Source organism: Panicum hallii, chromosome 4 (genome assembly GCF_002211085.1).
Source record: "Panicum hallii strain FIL2 chromosome 4, PHallii_v3.1, whole genome shotgun sequence".
NCBI classification, from domain to species: Eukaryota; Viridiplantae; Streptophyta; class Magnoliopsida; order Poales; family Poaceae; genus Panicum; species Panicum hallii.
This window is the reverse complement of record NC_038045.1, coordinates 27,121,956-27,141,576: the sequence shown is the minus strand read 5'-3', so window position 1 is coordinate 27,141,576 and position 19,621 is coordinate 27,121,956. Positions and strand designations below refer to the sequence as shown.

Below are 19,621 nucleotides of genomic sequence, written 5' to 3'. Positions count from 1 at the left end.
TGTAATTAAAGGCTAGATCTGGGGGCTAACCCGCAAAAATACCGGGGATGGACGGTGGGTTCTATTTCTAAAGAACTCAAGGGCCTAAACAATAAAAATAGGGCCTAACTGGAATTATTTTTGAACTAGAGGTGGACTGCGGGTTGGTTTTCGAAAAGTGCAGGGGCTTTTTAACAAAACTGGCAGGCCGAACCGGTACGTTCTAATCAGGAGCGTTGGTTACCGATCTGACGGCCCGTGGAGATTGGGGACGCGGGCTGGCGGCGCTGCGACGCCGGCGACAGATTCCGCGGCGGCGCGGCTCGGGGCTCGCCGGAGCTCGACGTTCCCGTCGCTCCGGTGGCCCAACCTTCACGACTTCAAGCCAGGGAGCATCACCGCGGCTCAGGGGATCGACCTAGGGCTACAGCTGGGCCTAGAGGGGCTCGGGCTTCACGATCCACGGCTCGGGGCGGCGGACATCGCCGGCGAGCGGCGTTCCAGGGGCTAGGGCGGATCCTAGGCTACGACAGCTAGCGCATAAACTTCGGGGAAGGGATGTGATGCTCACCAGGGGCTTGCGGAGGCCGGAGCTGCAAGGTAGGTTAAGGTCGACGACGACCGGTGGTGAAGGAGGTCGGGTTCTCGCGGACCGACGGCTACAGACGGGCTCCGAGGTTCGGGTCGCCCTAGATCGCTTCAGGAGGCTCCTGCGAAGATGACTGAGGGGTTAAGAGGGTGCAAAGATCACCGGCGGCGAGGAATTACTAAGGCGGAGCTCCTCACTCGCGACGACGGTCGTGGTGGAATTCCGGTGATGCCGGGGCCTAGGGCTCCAATGCTGGGCTCGAGAAGCTTCCAGGGGTCGAGGCGAGGCGTTTGCGGGGGTCGTGGGGGTCTGGGGCGCGGCGGAGCGGCTCAACCACGGCGAGGCCGAGGATGCAGCACGGCGGAGGAAAAGGGGCAGCGGCGCTGGGGTCTCCGGGGTGTTGCAGGGCTAGGGTTAGGGCACGGGGTGATAAAGGGCCTCTTTTGTAGGGCGGCGGGGTCACATTGGCGTGCGGGCCCGGGAGAATAGCTCGCCTGAGATCTCGCGGCCGGTTGAAGCTCGGGGAGGAAGAAAAGGAAAGGGAAGGGAGGGCGCTGACGCGTGGGGCCGAAGAGGCAGAGAGAGAAAAGAGGGAGAGCGGGCGCGTGGGCGGGGAGGCCGGCGCCGACAGGCAGGGCCCGGGTGGCAGTGGAGGGAAGAGAGGGGGGCCGCTCGGGGGAGCTGGGCTGGCTGCTGGGCCGAGCCGGCCCACGCGGGAAGGAGGGAGGAGGAGGAAGGAAGTGGGCTTGGGCCGACTGGGCTGGCTGCTTTCTTTTCTTCTTCTTTTCTTTTTCTTTCCCCACACTTAAACTATTCAAACAATTCTATTTGAATTCAAATAAATTTGAATTCAAACCCGATAAACCCAACACAAGGAAAACAATGCTCCAGCATGAATGCACAAACATGTTGACCTTATAGTAAATTTTATTTTCTTGTGTTATAAAATTACTTTAAATGCAAGATAAATTAGAGAAAGCCCTGGAAATTTTATTTGAGCCAAAATAAATTCATTAAAATTGAGGAAAATTACATTAGGGTGTTACAGCCATGTTCTCCGGGCAGTCCGACGGCCCGAAGGAGATGGTGATGTTCTTCCACCGCTGGTGGGGCGCCGCCTTCGGCGTCGCCGGCTTCACCGAGAGGATCTCTCGGCGAAGGGTCTTGACGTCCCGCCGGGAGACGAGCTCCGAACTGCCGCCGTACATGACGTACAGCTTCTTGCGGCGCTCGTCACCACCGGACTCGGAGTCGGACTGGTGGAAGAGACCCTTGAGGTCTTTGTTGGGGGTTTGGTACCCCAACTCCCTCTCCGTCGCGGCCGCGTCGGCGTCGGAGACCTTCTCCTTGCCGGACCACCGCGGAGGGGAGGAGCCTTCCCTAGAGGCTTGGTCACGCCTCTTGCTGAGGCGCTCCGCGAGCTTCTGGATCTCGCGGCACTCGGTGGCGCTATGGCGAGCCCCAGGATGAACAGGACACGACCCAAGGTTGGTGCGCTGTTGCCGTGGGCGCTTGCCTCGGGGGTTTTGGCCCCCGGTCGTTGCTGCTACAACGGCCGGACCCCCGATCCGTGACTTGTCGAAGCCACGGCTCTTCTTGTTCTTTTTCTTGCCGCTGCCAGGGGCAGTGACACTGGGCCCACTCGTCTGAGCGGGTCCAGCCTGGGTTGCAGAGTGCCATGCACGGCCTTCTGCAGCCCTGGCGCATTTGTCCGCCAAAGCGAACAAGGTGGTGACAGTTTCCACCTGGTGAGTCGCCAGCTTCTCCAGCATCTTCTCATCACGGACCCCCTGGCGGAAAGCCGTGATAATAGACGCATCAGAGATGCGTGGAATAGTTCCACGCACCTTGGTGAAGCGGGAGATGAAGGTCCGGAGGGTTTCTCTGGGTTGCTGCCTCACAGCGTGGAAGTGGGCCTCCACACCGTGCTGCTGATACGCACTGGCAAAGTTTGTCGTGAACTGTGCGCACAGCTCCCCCCAGGATCGGATGGATCCCGGAGTGAGGTTCATGAGCCAGGTCCGGGCTGGCCCGGTCAAGGCTACATGAAAATAACTTGCCATAACGGCGTCGTTACCTCCAGCCGCGGTGATGACGGTGATGTAGACCTGCAGGAATTCTGACGGGTTGGTGGACCCGTCGTACTTTTCCGATAGGTGCGGCCGAAACTTGGACGGCCAGGCGACCGTACGAAGGTGGTCTGCGAGCGCTGCACAGCCCACCCCGGACACCGGTGCCTGGACAGGTCCCGGTGGCGCCGGAGCCACCGCAACGTATTCGGCATCGAGGTCATGACCCTCGATACTGAGCCGGCGACCACGCGCCCGCTCGATGGAGACATGGGCGTCCTCTCCCGCACGTCTGCGGTTGAGCTCCGCCTGGAGGTCCTCGGTCCGTGCACTCCTCACTGATGGTGAGTGCACCGAACCGGATGCGCCGCCCTGGCGACGGTGTTGCCTGGAGACAGACCCCCCCGCTGAACATGGGGAAGCCTGCGCCAGGTTGAGGAGGCGGTCGACGTCGTCTCGCCATTGCCTCTAGGCATCGGGCGAGGCCGACTCTCCAGGGGGGTTGCGAAGCAACTCCCTGGCTGCCATGAGCGGCCCATTCGGTGCGGGCACCGATTGGGCCGCTGAGGCCCGCGCCACAGCACACTGCGGAGCTACCCGCGCTGCCGCCCTGGACGTAGGGCGGTGTGAGACGTGTGGCGTCGTGGACGCCACTTCCTCGCCCAACTGGAGGTCGTGATGACCTTCTTCCTGCGCCATTGCGGTCTTGAGGGTCGACCGAGCGCTAACCAAACCTAAACCCCTACCTGGCGCGCCAAATGTCGGAGGAAATCTCCAGCCGGGTGGCGGAATGCACCCGCCTAATCCTAGTTAAGGATGGGTTTGGAGGAGACTTAGGAGCGCTCTATCAATGCGTGGATGGTCATAGGAAGAACACGAGGATTTTAGAGTGGTTCGGGCCGCCGGAGCGTAACACCCTACGTCCACTTTGGTGTTGTATTGATCGTGTGGGCAAGACCTGAACCTTGCAATCTCAGCCTCGATGGACCTTGGCGTGAGCTTGAGATTGTGTGTACTTATCTTCTAACGAGTGCACTCTCCCTTTTATAGTTCAAGGGAGGTGCTTACACTGTGCGGGACCCCGACAGGTGGGTCCGGCCAACAGGAGCCTGCTCTATGTGATATGGAGATCTCCCTCTCCAGCTCCTCGCTGTAGTCCTCACGGTTGGGAAGATAATGTGCGTATCCACAGCCTGGATACGGTCGTGTGCTGCCTTGCAGGCATAGTGACCGCTGTCAGTGTTACCCAACAGTGAAGCTGTGCTGCCACTGTTGGGTGCGATTCTGTCAGGCGAGGGAGCAGTGCTGACCCGCCGCGCCGTTGCGCGCGCACTGTAGCAGCGCACGCCTCGGCTCTCCTATTACAGGCCACCATCACGCTGCGCGCGGCGCTGTGACGGGACTGTACGCCGCTGCGCACAGTAAACGGTGACACGACGCGCCGCCTTGGAAACAGGTGGGCTTACCGTGGTGTCAGCCTACCTGCCCCGTGTGTCAGTGGCAGGCCACACTTTTTGACTTGGGCGCGCCCGGTCCAACTACAGCATTAAATGCTGATAGGTGGGCTGGAGACCCGCGAAGGGCCTCCTGCCACAGGCACGTGGCAGGGCCAGCCCGCGCCCACCGTGGGGGCGGCACGTGGCGGCATCGGATCCCTTCCCGGGGGAAGGGGGATCCGGGCCCCCGAGGCCGCTTGGAGCGGTCAGGCCCGTGATGGTCTGGCCATCACACGTGGCGGCCCTGGACCTCCGTTGGGAGTCCGGGTCCGCGGGGGCTACACGAGGACCCCCCTGCCTTCCTGGGCATGTGGAGGCCCCGGACCTCTAAGAGCACGGGGGAGGTCCGGAGACCATGGTCCCAGCTGTCAGGCTCGGGCCGTACGCCACGTCACCCAAAAGACGAGGGGAAGATCACGGATAGTGAGACACTGAGGGCCTGGACACCCTAGCACGAGGTACCCCTGTCCGTATATACCGACAGTACCTAACCTTGTTAATGGATTAAGCGCACCCAACAAATTAATGGGCACACAAAATAAGAAAAAAAGAAGAGAAAGCAAAAGACAAAAGAGTCTCCCGAGCTGGTCACCGTTACGATGCAAGTTATATATATTTTCGATTATTGGATCGACCCAAAAGTTAATAGAATAAACAAAAATAACATTCTACGTAAATAATTTGGGAGGAGAAATGAATTAGAGCGGCATGCTATCATAATTAATTAGCTGACAAAAAATACTATTAGTTACCCACGTACATTGTTAGTCATCATACATGCGCAAAATGGTCCGCATACTAGGATCGTATACCATTCCTACGCGACACGTCGGTTCAGCTTGTTTCTCGTTTCGCTAAGTCATAATATCGGACAAGTATTAGGAGCCAGTTCGTCGACATAAGTCGTCGATTTGAAAAAGCAATTCATTTTCAAAAATTCAGAACCCACACATTACAAAAGCACCAAATTCGTCTCCATGAGTCATTTGAAAAACGTAGTTCCCTTTGAAAATTTAAATTTAGAACCGCCACACATTAAAAAAAGCACCAAATTGCCTCTCCTGACCATTTTACAAAGGCATGGCTAGGCTTTTTATTTAGAAGGCCCGACGTGACCATCAAATCAAACCTGTGGATGTACACGCAGGAGCACGACCCGTGTGCACATGGCAATTTGACAGGGTCTCGCCTCAAATCTCAACGAATACGGCCACCAACTGCTCCCGTCTCGCAATCAAGAATTCGAGAACGCATGCAGATGTAGGATCTGTTTGGACAGTTTTAGAAAACTATAGTATTAAGAAACTATAGTTTTGTAGTTTTATAAGATAAGGACGTGCAAAATTATGGTTTAGAAAAGAAGCCTAGAGTGGAATTTTTAAAACTCCAAAAGACTATAATTTTGATAGAACTGCGGTTTCTAAAACCACAAAGCCCATAAGTTTCTAAAAACCAAAGTATTTTATAAAACTGTAGTATTTGTCCAATACTCTAAAAATACTTTGTATCCAAACGGAGGGTAAGCAGCTTCTTCGGAATCCAAACAAAAGCCGGAACGGAGACAGACGACAAGGAGGAACAGGGGAGGGGAGAGGTCGACGGGTGCCCGTCTCCCCTTTCCCGGTCTTGCGAGCGAGCCCCGCCATGGCAATCTGCACCGGTTGTTTTCGAGCCAGATATTAGTTGCGTGCTTGCGTCTGGGTGGAGAGGGGTTGGACTCCGTCTACTCCGGAACAGGGGACGCTGCCCTTTTCCACGCGCCACTCTGCTCTGCTCCGAACCCATCCTCCAAGGCCCTCCTCTCCCTACTCCGCCACGCAGAGGAGAAAGCAACAGAGGGGAGAGAGAGAGAGAGAGAGGGGGGGAGAGGATTTCCACTCGGTCGTCTCCTCGATCCATTATCTGCAGCAGTTCCTTGAAGCAAGGTGCTGGGGATCGACTCCTTCGACCGGAATTCCGCGACATCGAGGTATGGTGCAAGGCCTTGCTGCCAAGTTTTAGATGCCTTTGTTCAGACTCGTATCAATTCCGCAGTGTTACGGCTAAGTTGCTCTGCAAAATTGCGGCTTGCCCCCATGGCGCCGCGAAGTTGAGATTGCGTCTTACCGCGCGTGACGCTGCCGCGCAGGGCCGCTTCAACCGTTTTGGCTCGTAGTGCCAGCGAGATGTTTCGGTGAAAGACCGCTTCTTGACGCGTTTTCTGCTGGTGCTGCTGCTCCCATGGCAGGAGCAAGAGGAGGACAGCCCGGCACCGAGAGGCGCGCGGTCCGTGCTCCCTAGCGTGGCCTCGCGCGGCATGTTCGTTGCCTCGCCGGGGGATGGTCGATAGAACGAGGGCCGTGCTCATCGGGGTCACCGCCGGCGTCGCCGCCGCGGTGCTCGCGGCGGCGTGCATGCTCGTCGCCATCTGGCTGTACCGCCGGCGGGCCAGCGACGCCGCCCGGACGCGGTCCCTGGAGTCGTCCTCGGCGACGCTGCGGGCCGACGGCGCCTGCTGCGCCAGCCTCGATTCCAGCGTCTCCGTCTCGGTGGTCTCCGAGAGCGTCGCTGACTGGGGCCATCCGCCGCCGGCAAAGCGCGCCGCGTTCTGGGCCTGGAGAGGCGGCACCGGCCACAACGTCAGGGAGCCGCCGCCGCTGACCGTTTCCGGGATCCCAAAATACCACTACAAGTATGGCAATTCTTTATCTTTAGTTTTCGTGTTCAAATGCTTTCTTGCAGTTTTACGCCTGTTTGGAACATGGGCATTTTCCACAGCCTGACGCAATTGAAATGTTCCCTATGAAATTCCTGCGAAAAATTATTGCAATTCAGATGGGTCTGTTAAACTGTCACTGAATAGAGTAGCCACTTGTAGATGATCAAATGTTCAGTTGCAAATATCACATCATTTTCTGAGTTGTTCCATCATGTTGCTGGTGGTTGCTGCTCAGGGATCTGCAGAAGGCTACCAGCAACTTTACCACAATTCTGGGGCAAGGATCGTTCGGTCCTGTGTACAAGGCTGTAATGGCCACCGGTGAAGTGGTAGCTGTCAAGGTGCTCGCGAGTGATTCAAGGCAAGGGGAAAGAGAGTTCCAGACTGAGGTATGTTAATCTTTTTCGGATGCATCTTTTTTTGGTTTTTGTTCTAAGCAAATTATCTATTTTGGTTGGTGTGATGGATGTGGTAAGAGTTGCACCTTTTTGCTAATCCTATGGATGATTTGTACATCAGGGAACAACTTCCCTGGAAATTGGCTTGCTTATTGGCATGCTGTGCCCTCAATTATGCTCCTATCGACATAATGCTGCCGTTGCACTCTAGTCGCATAGTATGATGAAGTGAAAAAGCAGATGAGAAATGCGCACATTCACCTAAAAGGAATAAGTCTCACGAGTCTAGAGAGAAGTGCCATTGGAAAAGAACCTTTTCTTATTTGGTTTCAGTCCCATTCCTATGATTAGCTAATCTAAGGGTTATCTTTTTCTTAGACACATCCACTTGTCGTCACAAAGTAATTATGTTCTTGAATGATGGAACAAGCTTTGCCTCAAAAATTGGAACATTATTTACCTCCAAAGAAAAGGAAAGAAAGAAAAAAGAAACATGATGTGGGTAAAGCAAGTACCTCTAATCTATGTAAAGTAGTTTTCTGTGGACATTTGACTCTAATAAACTGATCAAAGTGCAATCATGACTACATCTTGTTTGCAGGTAGCATTGCTTAGCAGGCTGCATCATAGGAACCTTGTTAATTTGGTCGGGTATTGTGTGGAGAAAGGTCAGCGCATTCTGATTTACGAGTACATGAGCAATGGGAGTTTGGCAAGACTTTTGTACGGTAAGGGAGACAATTTCTCTATTTTTGTAAAAGGAAGCACGAAACAAAGAAATGCTACAAATGATTTGCATATTAGTTTTGCACAGAGCTTATAGTATGTCAGTGCACTGCATATGGAACAAACAATTGTTTCATCATTTCAAATACATGACCCTAATTACATTCATATAATTTCACTCAGGCGACAATAAACGGAGTTTGAGCTGGCAAGAAAGGCTGCAAATTGCCCATGATATCTCTCATGGGATTGAGTATCTGCATGAAGGGGTACGCTAACAGTTCATGGCTATTGAAGTGTGTGTAAGTAACCTCATCTTGGCAATAAATGAAAGATATATGACTATGTTTCATGTGTGCAGGCTGTTCCACCTGTTATTCACAGAGACCTAAAGTCTGATAATATACTTTTGGACCATTCAATGAGGGCCAAGGTTTGACAATTTGTGATGTACTTTATATTGATCATTCAACTGCTCCACATGCACTTTTAAGTATTATCCTGTCAGTTCATTTAACTGAACCAATACTGACTCATGATGAGTATAAAGTTCAATGATTCAACTCCACCCAGATATATGCAACTAAAAGCAAGATTAAAATCACGAGATAAAATACATAGCCTGAAAACTACGCTCATATATTCTAATTTACCTTTTGCTTGTGGATGCAGGTTGCAGACTTTGGTCTATCAAAGGAGGAAGTATATGATGGAAGGAAGTCGGGCCTCAAGGGCACCTATGGATATATGGATCCTGACTACATGTCCACAAATAAGTTAACAAAGAAGAGTGATGTGTATAGTTTTGGCATTATACTTTTTGAACTGATAACAGCCATAAATCCGCAGCAAGGTCTGATGGATTACATTAATCTGGTAAGTCATTTTAACGTTACTGAAAGTCATACAGAATTGGAAAAGCATTTTTTCTACTTATTCCATAGGTATTATCACTCAATATTAGCAGATCAATCATTTATTTTATGTCTGACTAGTTTTGCCTGGTCCACTTTTGAGTCATGCGCATCGGACCTGTGTATATTACTACAGTAGTACAGTTCATTTAGTCCTTTATTTCCTGCTGTGAAGCATGATGTTAGGCCACAAATTTTGTTGTTTAGTACAACAACTTACTACTACATTGCTGTAAGATGAAGATGTCTTATTAAACCAGTCCGTGAGCACAAGTGCCATCAGCAGTGCTGTGGAGTACCAAACAACTTATACGATGCATGCTTCCTTTCAGGCAGCAATTGGAGGGGAGGGAAGGGTTGATTGGGATGAGATACTCGACAAGGACCTCCTAGTAGGGAACATCCCTGAAGAGGTCAGGATACTTGCTGATGTTGCCTACCGATGTGTTAACAAGAGTCCAAGGAAGCGCCCCTGGATATCAGAGGTCACGCAGGCCATCTCAAGGCTCAGGCAGCGCCAGCTGACAAAGCATGATGCTCTGACTTTGCCGAGGAGCGAGACTAGAACCGTCCTGAGGAGGATAGAGTACCAGCATGTCGAGCTGAGTGACCTTACCAGCATGAAAGAACTGACGCCCATAAGGGCATGAGCTTGTTCTAGTATGTAGGTTCCTTGTAGAGTTAGATTTTAACTTGATCAAAAAGTAAATCAAAATGTAAAGAGGGTTGAAGGATGTTGTAGCTGTTTGATGAAAGCATCAAGTAGTTGAGGTCCTTGATGATGTCTTGGCTGCCACGAGAGGTATCGACGTCTCGATAATCGGAGTTCTGACTGACCTGAGGTTTGAAATCGTTGTATATAATCAACAGTAGAAGTTGTAGCATTTGACAGATAATGACATCCTTATTGCAGATTTACGTAAATCAACAAGGAAAATTTATCAAACCATTGTAAGTTCACGTGTTTCGAGAAACAAAACTGAAAGAATCCGGGATGCATCAAACCATTGGAAAAAATCAGTCGCAGTTATTCTTTGGCTGTTCTTTCTTATTTTGCCGCAGTCATAATTGTGCAATAGCAAAAGTACCTTGGAATACAAACACTACAACAACAAAAGTAACAGCTGGAAATAGATGGAAACACATACATGTATGAGTTCATGCCATGAGCGGAAGTACCTTGGAGTACAAACACTGCAGCAGCAACAAAAGTTACTGCTGTGTTTTCCCAACAATTTTCTGGACTTCTGTCGCATTTATTCTTGTCGTACAACATATGAGAGAATTAATTTCACACCTAAAGACTGCAAGATAGACTACGAGCATTAAAGTGTAGCATGGCTTTGATTTCATAGATGCGGTTCAACTAAACCACTGAAATTTAATTTTTTTTACCATGCCCATCTGAACAAGAAAATGAATACTCCGGCAGGGTCAACAGCAGATCAGCAAACCCAAGAGTTACAGTTAACTGACACCAGTATGGACTAAGGTACAGGACAGATACTCAGCATGCCAACTACAACACAACAAAATGTTTGTAAGTTGAGCTTTAACATTCACCTGAGGTCTGTCACAATGCTTAATTACCACATCAGAAACTTTCTGCTGAATGTTTATTTGAATGGAACTTTTGAATGCATATCATGAGTGGAAGAGTTGGGCGCCCCAAGAACTGGGGTGACATCACATCCCAACTTCCTTGAAGCAACTCATGTCTAGCAACCTAGCTAGAAAATGAAAAGGAAAAAAAAAACTATGTACAGGGCAAGGCCATCATCACAACATGGACCTCTGGATCAGGCGCTCAATCACTCAAACCCTATTGCAATCCAGTGAAGGATGGCTTTATTCTAGAACTGCATAGCTTAACACCTGCAAGCAAACAGCAGCGGCTGAACAGGTGCTCACCTCCCTACTCCTGCGCTAACTCAAAACTGGCAAGAAGTGCCCAGCCTTGGCTTTGCCCTTTGCGCTGTCACGCTGCTCTTGTGCGAGCGGAATGCCTCAGGCAGAAGCTCCTGGAACTTCTCAAGGAACAACCCCCACGTCTCAAGTCCCATGTCAGCCAGCTTGACGAAGCTCACACTTGTCGGGAGCATATCATTTGCACTCCCCCAGTTACAAAGTTGAGAGCCATGGTCGTTGCTACTACTCTTAGAAGTTTTCACGGAATCCACAATCTTAGGGCCAGTAGACAGTTGACGCTGGGTTTTGTCTGTTAGACTGACACCCTTCAGTGAGGTCGACAGCTTCGAAATGTTAGCAAGCCACTTATTGACAGGCTTAGGGCATGCAAACTTTTCTGCATTGCTTTCTACCTCCTCAATGTCATCCAGTCTCATCAGCCTCAATGCAAACTTTTCTTCTTCTTCTTCTTCTTCTTCTTCTTCTTCTTCTTCATCAGCCTCATCCAATTTAGAGAGTTGGTTTATGTAGTTTCCCTGCTTAAATTCAAACTGATGGGCAGATGGTTGTTTTGGCATTTCATGATCATCACCATCCAGTTCAAATTGAGTTAAATCCTCGTCACCAGAGTCATGTTCTATTGAACTGTCTTCTTGTTCTGTTGCTAGCCTCCTAGCCTCCATGCAGACAAACTCTAGCTCACTTGGCTGATCTTCCATCCCAGTAAATTCCCTGCTCATCATCTCCCCAATCTCGGCAAGGCACAGACCAAATGCTGTGGCTTCTTTCAGAAATATTGTTGAGAGTATTAGTACTCTCAGGCATGCTTCACGGATCATAGGCAACTCCATACGCAACATGTCTGCATCTTTCATTGGATCAAGATTTGCTATGTACTCGAGCTCATCCTCAGAGAATGCGACTGATGCCTGAGGCCAGTGGATCCATTCAAAATAAGGATCCTCCAAACACTCTGGAAGGCTGAGACCATGATCAATAGGAATAAGCTCAGTCTGATTCCCAAATGTTCCTGCTCCAGTCTGCTTCCTTACCAGAAGATTTCCAGCATGTCTATCAGTGTTGAAGATCCTGATGTCAAGAATACCAATCCTATGGACAGCAGAAACCGGAAAGCTTGAGGTTCCATGATCACTAGCATCAAAATCATGAGGAATATACTGCTGAAATGATGCAATCTTGCTAACAGCTTGAGTACAACCATCAGCAACATTCTTGTTAGCACAGTTCATGCCTTCATTCATATTAAACACAGGATGAGAAATCTTAACGAGAACCGTTGGAGGGACATTAGCAGAGTTATCATGGTCTAGAAGGTAGGCAGCAACCTCTCTGAAACCAGTCTCACCAACTCGAACAGATCTTTTGAGGCCTGGCTGCCCAAGGGATTTCCCTATAAAACCTTTTGGGTTGTTGGGTGCAAATGGCTCCTCGTCATTTGGCTTCACGATTGCAGCATTCTCACCTTTGCTGTTCCTGAAATAGTAGGCACCACCAAGCCCGCTATTGACAGGTACAGGATCCACACCTTTTCTTATAGCCCTAGCAACATCCTTCACGAGCTGCCTTGTTCGAGAGCAGCGGCTCGGGCATACTAACAGTTCAATTGGACAACCCCTATCTCTTTGCTGCTGCAGATCCTTGCCTGTAGGAGACATGCATGGTGTGGAGGAGCTTCGATGCATGAATGTCTTGGTGAGAAGCAATGGGGAATCATTTCTGATGGTGCTGAGATCATTTTTTAGGACACGATCACCTAATGTCAGAGAACTCTCCTCAGTGGGAAAATTGAGGGCCACCTGCAGCTTCCTCTTGACCGTGTGCACATTGTCACCGCGATCCAGTCGAACAGCCAGGACACAACCAGTGTCAGTTTGGACAAAGACTCGTTTCCATCCACCAACCTTGGTCTCACTTATACTTTTCGTAGGATACTCACTGCCAAGAGCTCGATCCAAGGCTGAAACTGCCATCTGGGTCTGCACTGGGCTCTCCAAGTTGCGAGACATAGTGGACACTGACAAAGGAATTGAGGCCAATGTACTAGGGGGAGCTGCCAAAATGCAGCCTTTCTGGCTTCTCGCTTGCTTTCTTCTGTGCAACTTGCGAGAGAGACGTCACTCCAGTGATCATTAGGAAATGACAGACATCCTGTACACTTTCTAGGCAGCACCAAAAAGCAACAACAAATAAGGAAGGTGAAGACAGCAGGGGGCCGTAACTGATGGAAATGGACAAGCTTGCTAGTTGATAGTTAGATCCTGCAAGAAAGACAGAATAAGAGGATGTTATCATCATATTCCCAGGTCAGAAGAAACAAACAACTAACAAGTATAAAAACAAGATATGAAAATTATCTCTTCATGACTCACACAACTCTAGTATCATTCCTGTTCCACATGAAGCATGGAACAAAAAATAAAGGAAGTTTCCTCATGACACACTCAGGCAGGCACACAATCAAGAAACCCCAACATTTCACATGGCTAAAGTAAGCATCCATCTTTGTTAAGGAAAAAATTGGCACACACAAGGAGTGGACTACCACTTTTCATATAATTGTTGACCATTAGAGCAACTCCCACAGCCTAGGTAAATCTATTTGGCTGGGTAAATTTGGATTAGGGGTTGTAAAAACTCCATCCAACAGACTCCATCTTCCTCCCCTCGCTATCCCGCTCGGCATCTACATGCCTCCGCTAGCCTTTTAGGCTTTTTTGCCGAGCGCCCTCCCCTCGCCATCTTCCTCCTCCCCCGCGCGCGCGCCTGTTCCCGCGCCCTCCCGCCCCCTCGCGCCAGTGGCGCTGCGCGCCGTTCTCGCCGGCGGCGGGGCGGGGCAGACCTGCGGGCTGCGCATCCGGGCGGAGCCGGGGCGCTTGCCGGCGCAGCGCAGGGCCGCGCGAGGGCTGCCCGCGACGAGCAGTGGTGGCGGCAGGAGGGGCTGGCGCAGCGGCGCGACCGTTTCCAGCAGCTCGGCAAGGGAAACGAGCGGGGAAGGGGTCGGACGAAATGAGGAGCTCACCGGGGACCGATTTGTGCTGTCGGAGGGCGAGGAGGAGCGGCCGGAGGTAGGGGTCGATGGTGAGGGAGGAGGTCGGGCGGAGGAGCAACTCCGGCGGGCCGAAGATGGCCGATTTCGGCCGGGAGAAGCTCGGGCGAGGGCGGTGGAGTACGGGCGGAGGTGCGGGAGGGGGTGGTGCAAGTCCGGGTGGGAGGAATCGAAGAATGGCAGCCCGAGCTGGCCGGGGCGCCGGCGGCGATGCTCCTAAGCCGAGTAGGAAGGTTTGCTTCCGGGTGAAGGGAAGAGGAAGGGGATTAATATAGAGTTAAGATTTAGAGAGTGCGTTGGTTTACACCATCATTATGAAGCTCTCTAGGCTTTCTAAAACACTAAATTTAGTTAGAATTATACCTAGCCTGTTGGAGTTACTCTTAGGTTGTTTTTTTTTAATGTACATGTTGCAACTATGACATGTTGGTTGAAGATAGGTGCATCTTTTTGCAGTTTTATCATTTCAGATCACCCCCCCCCCCAACCCCCCAATCACTTCCATCAATAGCACCTGTGTTTGCTCACCCTGGAGATCTAGGCATGCCGCTAAAATTCCATATGGCAACTGAAATAAGGCACACCAAAACCCACATCTAAGTTCTTCCTGGTAGCTGAAAGCACCAGCCACCTCATCTCATCTCGAACGGGTTAGTCAAAACTGTAAGTAATTGTCAAAGGTGGCCCTTTTACTACAGGAATATCGTACTCCTCGAGCTGAATCTACTCTACTCCGGTAGCTGCACAGGCTCAAATTCTGCTCCACAGCTCGATTGACACAGACCCGCTGCAGCGCTGCTGCTAGAAGCAGATGAAGAAGCAAACGCCTAATGCTATCACGTCAAGAGGTAGAAGAATGAAATCAGGCACAGTTGTGAGCTTATCACAGAGGCATAGCAACGGAAAGTACTGTTCCGCAAGCTACTAGAAATGGAGCTGTGCTGCATCTAATTGCAAGAAAATATAGTTTTTCCAGCCAAATACGCCAGCTTTTGCTCTTCCAGCCAGAGAAACGAGGCACGGAGAAATAATAAATAGAGCCGGCAGAATTAGCAGCGCGAACGGAGAACCCCAGGATTCCAGGAAAAACGGGGAGGACCCGCCAGCCGTACCTGATCCAATGCGGAGCCTCAGGGATGGTGGCCTGCCGCCGGCGAAGTCGCAGATCCGGCACTGCTCCGGCGCCGCCGCTGCCGCACTCCGAGGAGGCACCACCACTCGTCCCTGTCCGGCGGCAGGCGCAGCAGCACCAACACTCGGTTGCTGGCAGCACGCCCCCACCTTCCGGCGCCACCACTGGACAGCTCTGCCTCCCAACTCCCACTCACGCTCCTTCAATCGTTCTTGGCGTCCGTGCTGTGTGTTCGTGCGCAGGGGTGATGCGCCTCAAGTAGGGGGTGAGGGATGGGTTAAGAGAGGGATTAAGGAGGTGGGTTAGCAAATAACCATAGTTAGAGAGACGTGAGTTGTGCGTGAGAGGGGATTGGCCGAGGCAACGGGCGTCTCTACATTTTTTTGTCCTTTTGCACTTGCCACCATCTGCTTCCCTGTAATTTAATTTATGTTGCCTGTAGTCATTGAGTACTTTATGTCTATTTTCTAGTTTTGAAAAAAACTTAGACAATCTAATAAGGAATCGGTGGCTGGTGATTTTGCATAGAGAACCCTATTTGGTTTTTTTAAGGGAAACATTTAGAGGCAAGTCCTAGCGGACCTTATTTTGTTTACTGCCTTGAAACTAAAATGGTCGATTGTAGTTTTTAGTTCGGCAGTTTTAGAGCACAATGATTTGCATTGTATCAGTTTCCATTACATGTTGTTTATGTGCGCTAAAATTAATTCCCACATAATCGATGCTGACAGGGCTCAAATTGGATCACGTTTTGGTTTAAGGGGCCTATGCAGGAAGCCAACACTGCTCACGCTGTTGGCGATCTCTCGCTAGTCGTAGGACCCACGACGAATCCTCCTTTTGGGTTTGGCTGGAGAAACGGTTTCGTGGAGTTTCAGGAGATGCGGATCCGAGTGAACATGCGATGTATCTAGGTTCGGGCCTACGGAGATGTAATACCCTACGTCCTACGGGGCATGCGTCATTTTTACCTTGGCCGAGCTCACGGGAGCTTGACAATGGCAGTTTACAATGCTCTCTTCCTTTCTCGAGTGTCTAACTGGTGTTCAACCCTTATACATGCGTCAGGCCTCCCCATAAGGGGTCACCACAGGTGCCCATCTACCAGATAAGAAGTTAGATAAAACCATCCTATAGCCATCTGATGGTGGCGTCCGCGCCGTACGGATCCCGTACCGCCACCCACGCCATAGTAGGTAAGTCATCCTATACCCTATGAGAGAAATGATTGGAGGCCTGGGCATCATCCAGTCAAGTGCCATGTGTCATCATCTCCTACATCCGCCTAGGTACGGACCATCCAGAATGCCCAGCCCACTTCCACCCTTTCCATAGTCCCCACATGTCATGGTCCACGTGTAGGCGAGTGCCCGTCGCCAGGATACGGCCCTGCCTCTGCCTGATGGGATAGCATCCCACACCTTCTACCACGGCCCCTATGGCCTCATAGGATTGATTGGGTTGTCCATGCTGGCGACGTACGTGGCAGGTAGGCGGTCCGGTCAAACTCCCGGGCGACTGGCGGATCCAGACAAGAACTAAAGAAGGGGGAGGGTGCAAAGCAAAACACCCCTAAACAGGGTACTAAATGATGTCATGCTGGTTCCTGCTACTGCTAAAATGCTTCATCTTGTTGTGTTGCCTACCTGTACCAATGCATTGCAATCAGGTGCTAGTGATAATTTTGCTCAGGCACGGGGGTGGCCTCATTTGGCTGATATATGGCTCTACCAGTGCGGGTGAGCTCTCCTTCACCGCCATAAATTCATCTGTCTGCGTGTCAGTCCCCACCAATTGCCTCACAAGTGGGCAGGGGTGAGGAGGGTTGCCGAGCAAGGATGGGTCCCGACCGAGCACGGGGGGGGGGGGGGGGGGGTCGTCCTGGGCCTCACGCCCCTGGTTCAACTCATAGAGGATACCTGGGTACGAGACACGTGGCGACTTGAGATCCAAGCTCCACATGGCGCCCGGGGACCCCTGTCCCCGAACGCCGACACATGCCTAGTCACCTTTTGATTTCAAGTTAAGCCATTGTATTACTTTTTATTAATATTTTTCTTGCCACATCCGCTTCTTACGTACAATATGGTAAGGAGGAAAGTGTTATATTAAGATGAGGAGGAAGTGCTATGCCTATAATAGGGAAAATACAATATGGTAAGGAGGAAGGTGTTACATTGAGATGAGGAGGATTCAGTATGCCTAGAATAGGGAAAAGGGATATGATGCGATTGCTTAATGTTTTACTATCTACATATCTTTATGGAAATGCTAACCATAGGTATAGGGGATGGCATCGTCGGCAGGAGCTTAGCTTCGATCATGATTCTTGCATAGCAAGAGCATTGTTGGATGACTGGTGAATGCTTTTGATATGAGCATGATAGGTTAGAATGAGTGGATTCTTTGATAGTGGCACTCACAACTCATCAAGCTTTATTAGTTGTGGAAATACATCACCACGTGATGCCGTTCATCTCGTATTGGCTGCGGCGGCTCTTCTACACTACTGGAGAGGTGCTACACCCTGTTGACCCTATTGCCACTAAAGAGAGATGGCTTTCAATGCCAAGCAATTTCCATTTTCTTTACCAAGAGGAACCAAATGATGGTAATGTTCCTTATATTGTTTCTAGTCATCGCTTCTTTATGTTTGAATTCACATTTGCCAACTAGGCATTACCATAGTTTCATAGTACCTATAGAAACACTAGTTGGACATATTGTGGAAAAGGATGCTCTATGTATTATATCCATTGATAGCATCTATTAAGGAACTTCTGCTAGAGCTCTTGTCAATAGAAACTATCTCCCTTAATGCCTCTTGGTGATATGCACTACCTACTTTGGCTACCACACATCTCCCTTACTCCCTTTTGGTGATATATCTTCTACCCATATTGGGTAGCCATGGTAATTTGCTTCCCTACATTAGCGTTTTCCCAGTTGTATCTTCTACGTCACCACTACCACTCTAGACATCCTAACTACTTGGTGGGCTCGTAGTACAGCCACTAAAATGTGGAGCGGAGGAGACGCATATCTTCTAGATGTTAAGCATATTGGTCAAGTGGTAGGTATTATATCGTTTCAATCATAGTATAATTCTAGTAATGGTGCATTTCGTCAGCACAATTTGATGTGCTTCTACATTCTTAATCTTGTGTTAATATTTTAGAAAGGTCCAAGGTCCTTACTATAAATATGTAATTTTTACCAAGGACCTTACTATCAATATATAATTTCTAAACGTCTCTTCATGAAAGGTAGGATCAATGTACTAATTTAGCATTTTCTTGGGTCAATCTACAATTAGGTCCAATCTCTTTCATGCAAAAAGCTAGACTCTCTTTTTTCTTTGGCTTTGAGTGAAGTTGTTTTGGTATATTGGAGCTTTGCATAACCCAAGGGCGAAAGATGCACAGTGACGTGTCCAAGTCTAGTTTAGTTTGTCTCTATTTCAGTAGTCATGATCTATTTATCTAAACATTACGTGTAAAGATACATTCATTTTCACCTGATATGCACCAAATTCAGTTAGCTATGGCTACTTTACTTCGCCTAACACGGAAGCACATCTCGTTCTCGTGACACTAGCATATATGGCAGAGGCAAGTTCACACCCCTGCTCCATGCTGCCCTTTTTGGGCTTGGATCGATGCACTGCATGGTTGTGCAGTTGTGCTCATTGTGACAGGCTAGCAGATCATGCATGCAGGAGTAGGGCCATAGCGTTTGCCCCCAAGCAAACCAGGTTCTGTGCACACAGGAACCGTGCGCCGCTGGCGTCTCAACATTTGGTTGCTCCATGTCAAGTGTGTCTACCCCATGCCGGTTTCCTATCAAGGGATCAGAGATAAGGCATATATGATGTGGTGATCTGGGTTGTTTTCTCTTTTGGCTCACGGCAGCTAGTGTGAGTGCAAACGTACATGGTGTGATGATGAGCATACCTTGTGAATTTGTTGTGAATAGTGGCAAAGTTAGCTTTTCCATGTTTGTTTGTTTAGACTTTATGCTACTTTTCTTTCCGTGAATCATTGCATGTTAGCTTCAGTTTTGTTTGTAATGTCTTTTTAGTTACCTTTTCTGTATTTTGTTAGAGTGTTCATATGCTATAGATATCTCTTGCTGTAAGTTGAAAATAAAGTTGTTTTAAATTGGGATCCAGGTTACAATGATGTAGCTTAAGGGACTCACCTTGTATGACAAAAAAGGCACTTTAAAGCAAGATTCACAAGGAATGAGGTGTCTAAAGGGTGATTGGTTTCGGAGGTCTAAACTTTACTCCTGTCTTATCAAAGAGAATTTTGTCATTTAGGAGTATTAAATAAAATCTGTTTATAAAACTTTTTGCATAAATGGGTGCTAATTCGCGAGATAAATTTAATGAGCCTAATTAATCCATAATTTGCTATAGTGATGCGACAGTAACCTCATTAGATTCGTCTCGCGAATTAGCCCAGAGATTCTGCAATTAGTTTTATAATTAAACTTTAATTAATACTTCTAAATAACAAGATTCTTTTTGACGCGACAAGGCTGAAATTTAGACCTTCACAACCGAACACCCCCTAATACATATCTCTAAGATGTGTAAGGTTTTAGCACGTGAATCCGTTCTTCCAAATCTCTTCCATGCGAA

The 19,621-nt window shown here is 49.6% G+C and overlaps 2 protein-coding genes across 6 annotated transcripts; one reads left to right on the top strand and one right to left on the bottom strand.

Moving 5' to 3' along the window:
• The first annotated feature begins 5,716 nt into the window (after positions 1–5,716).
• Positions 5,717–9,753, top strand: LOC112890696 (calcium/calmodulin-regulated receptor-like kinase 2). 2 transcript variants are annotated; one of them, XM_025957548.1, is made up of 8 exons: positions 5,717–6,102; positions 6,361–6,804; positions 7,067–7,220; positions 7,831–7,957; positions 8,139–8,224; positions 8,317–8,388; positions 8,628–8,831; positions 9,202–9,753. In XM_025957548.1, the coding sequence occupies exons 2-8, from the start codon at positions 6,452–6,454 to the stop codon at positions 9,517–9,519; spliced, it is 1,314 nt and encodes a 437-aa protein (XP_025813333.1). In that variant the 5' UTR covers positions 5,717–6,102; positions 6,361–6,451; the 3' UTR covers positions 9,520–9,753. The 2 variants fall into 2 exon arrangements, with proteins under 2 accessions (XP_025813333.1, XP_025813334.1); XM_025957549.1 differs by having other exon boundaries at positions 6,262–6,804.
• A 651-nt stretch (positions 9,754–10,404) lies between these two features.
• LOC112890290 (phosphatidylinositol 4-kinase gamma 5-like) lies at positions 10,405–15,192 on the bottom strand. 4 transcript variants are annotated; one of them, XM_025957199.1, is made up of 3 exons: positions 13,818–14,241; positions 11,254–13,056; positions 10,405–11,205 (listed from the first exon to the last, which is right to left on the bottom strand). In XM_025957199.1, exons 2-3 carry the CDS (start codon positions 12,802–12,804, stop codon positions 10,801–10,803), a joined length of 1,956 nt encoding a protein of 651 aa, XP_025812984.1. In that variant the 5' UTR covers positions 12,805–13,056; positions 13,818–14,241; the 3' UTR covers positions 10,405–10,800. The 4 variants fall into 4 exon arrangements, with proteins under 4 accessions (XP_025812984.1, XP_025812982.1, XP_025812981.1 ...); XM_025957197.1 differs by lacking the exon at positions 13,818–14,241 and adding an exon at positions 14,957–15,192 and having other exon boundaries at positions 10,405–13,056; XM_025957196.1 differs by having other exon boundaries at positions 10,405–13,056; positions 13,168–14,242.
• Between the last annotated feature and the right edge of the window lie 4,429 nt (positions 15,193–19,621).

What these genes read in the sequence shown, in the direction of transcription:
- LOC112890290 (XM_025957197.1), bottom strand. Translation starts at nt 12,804, where the DNA reads ATGTCTCGCAACTTGGAGAGCCCAGTGCAGACCCAGATGGCAGTTTCA.
- LOC112890696 (XM_025957548.1), top strand. Translation starts at nt 6,452, where the DNA reads ATGGTCGATAGAACGAGGGCCGTGCTCATCGGGGTCACCGCCGGCGTC. An exon ending in AAAGAGAGTTCCAGACTGAG is followed by an intron (nt 7,221 to 7,830) that starts GTATGTTAATCT and finishes TCTTGTTTGCAG; the next exon opens with GTAGCATTGCTTAGCAGGCT. An exon ending in TTTGGCAAGACTTTTGTACG is followed by an intron (nt 7,958 to 8,138) that starts GTAAGGGAGACA and finishes AATTTCACTCAG; the next exon opens with GCGACAATAAACGGAGTTTG.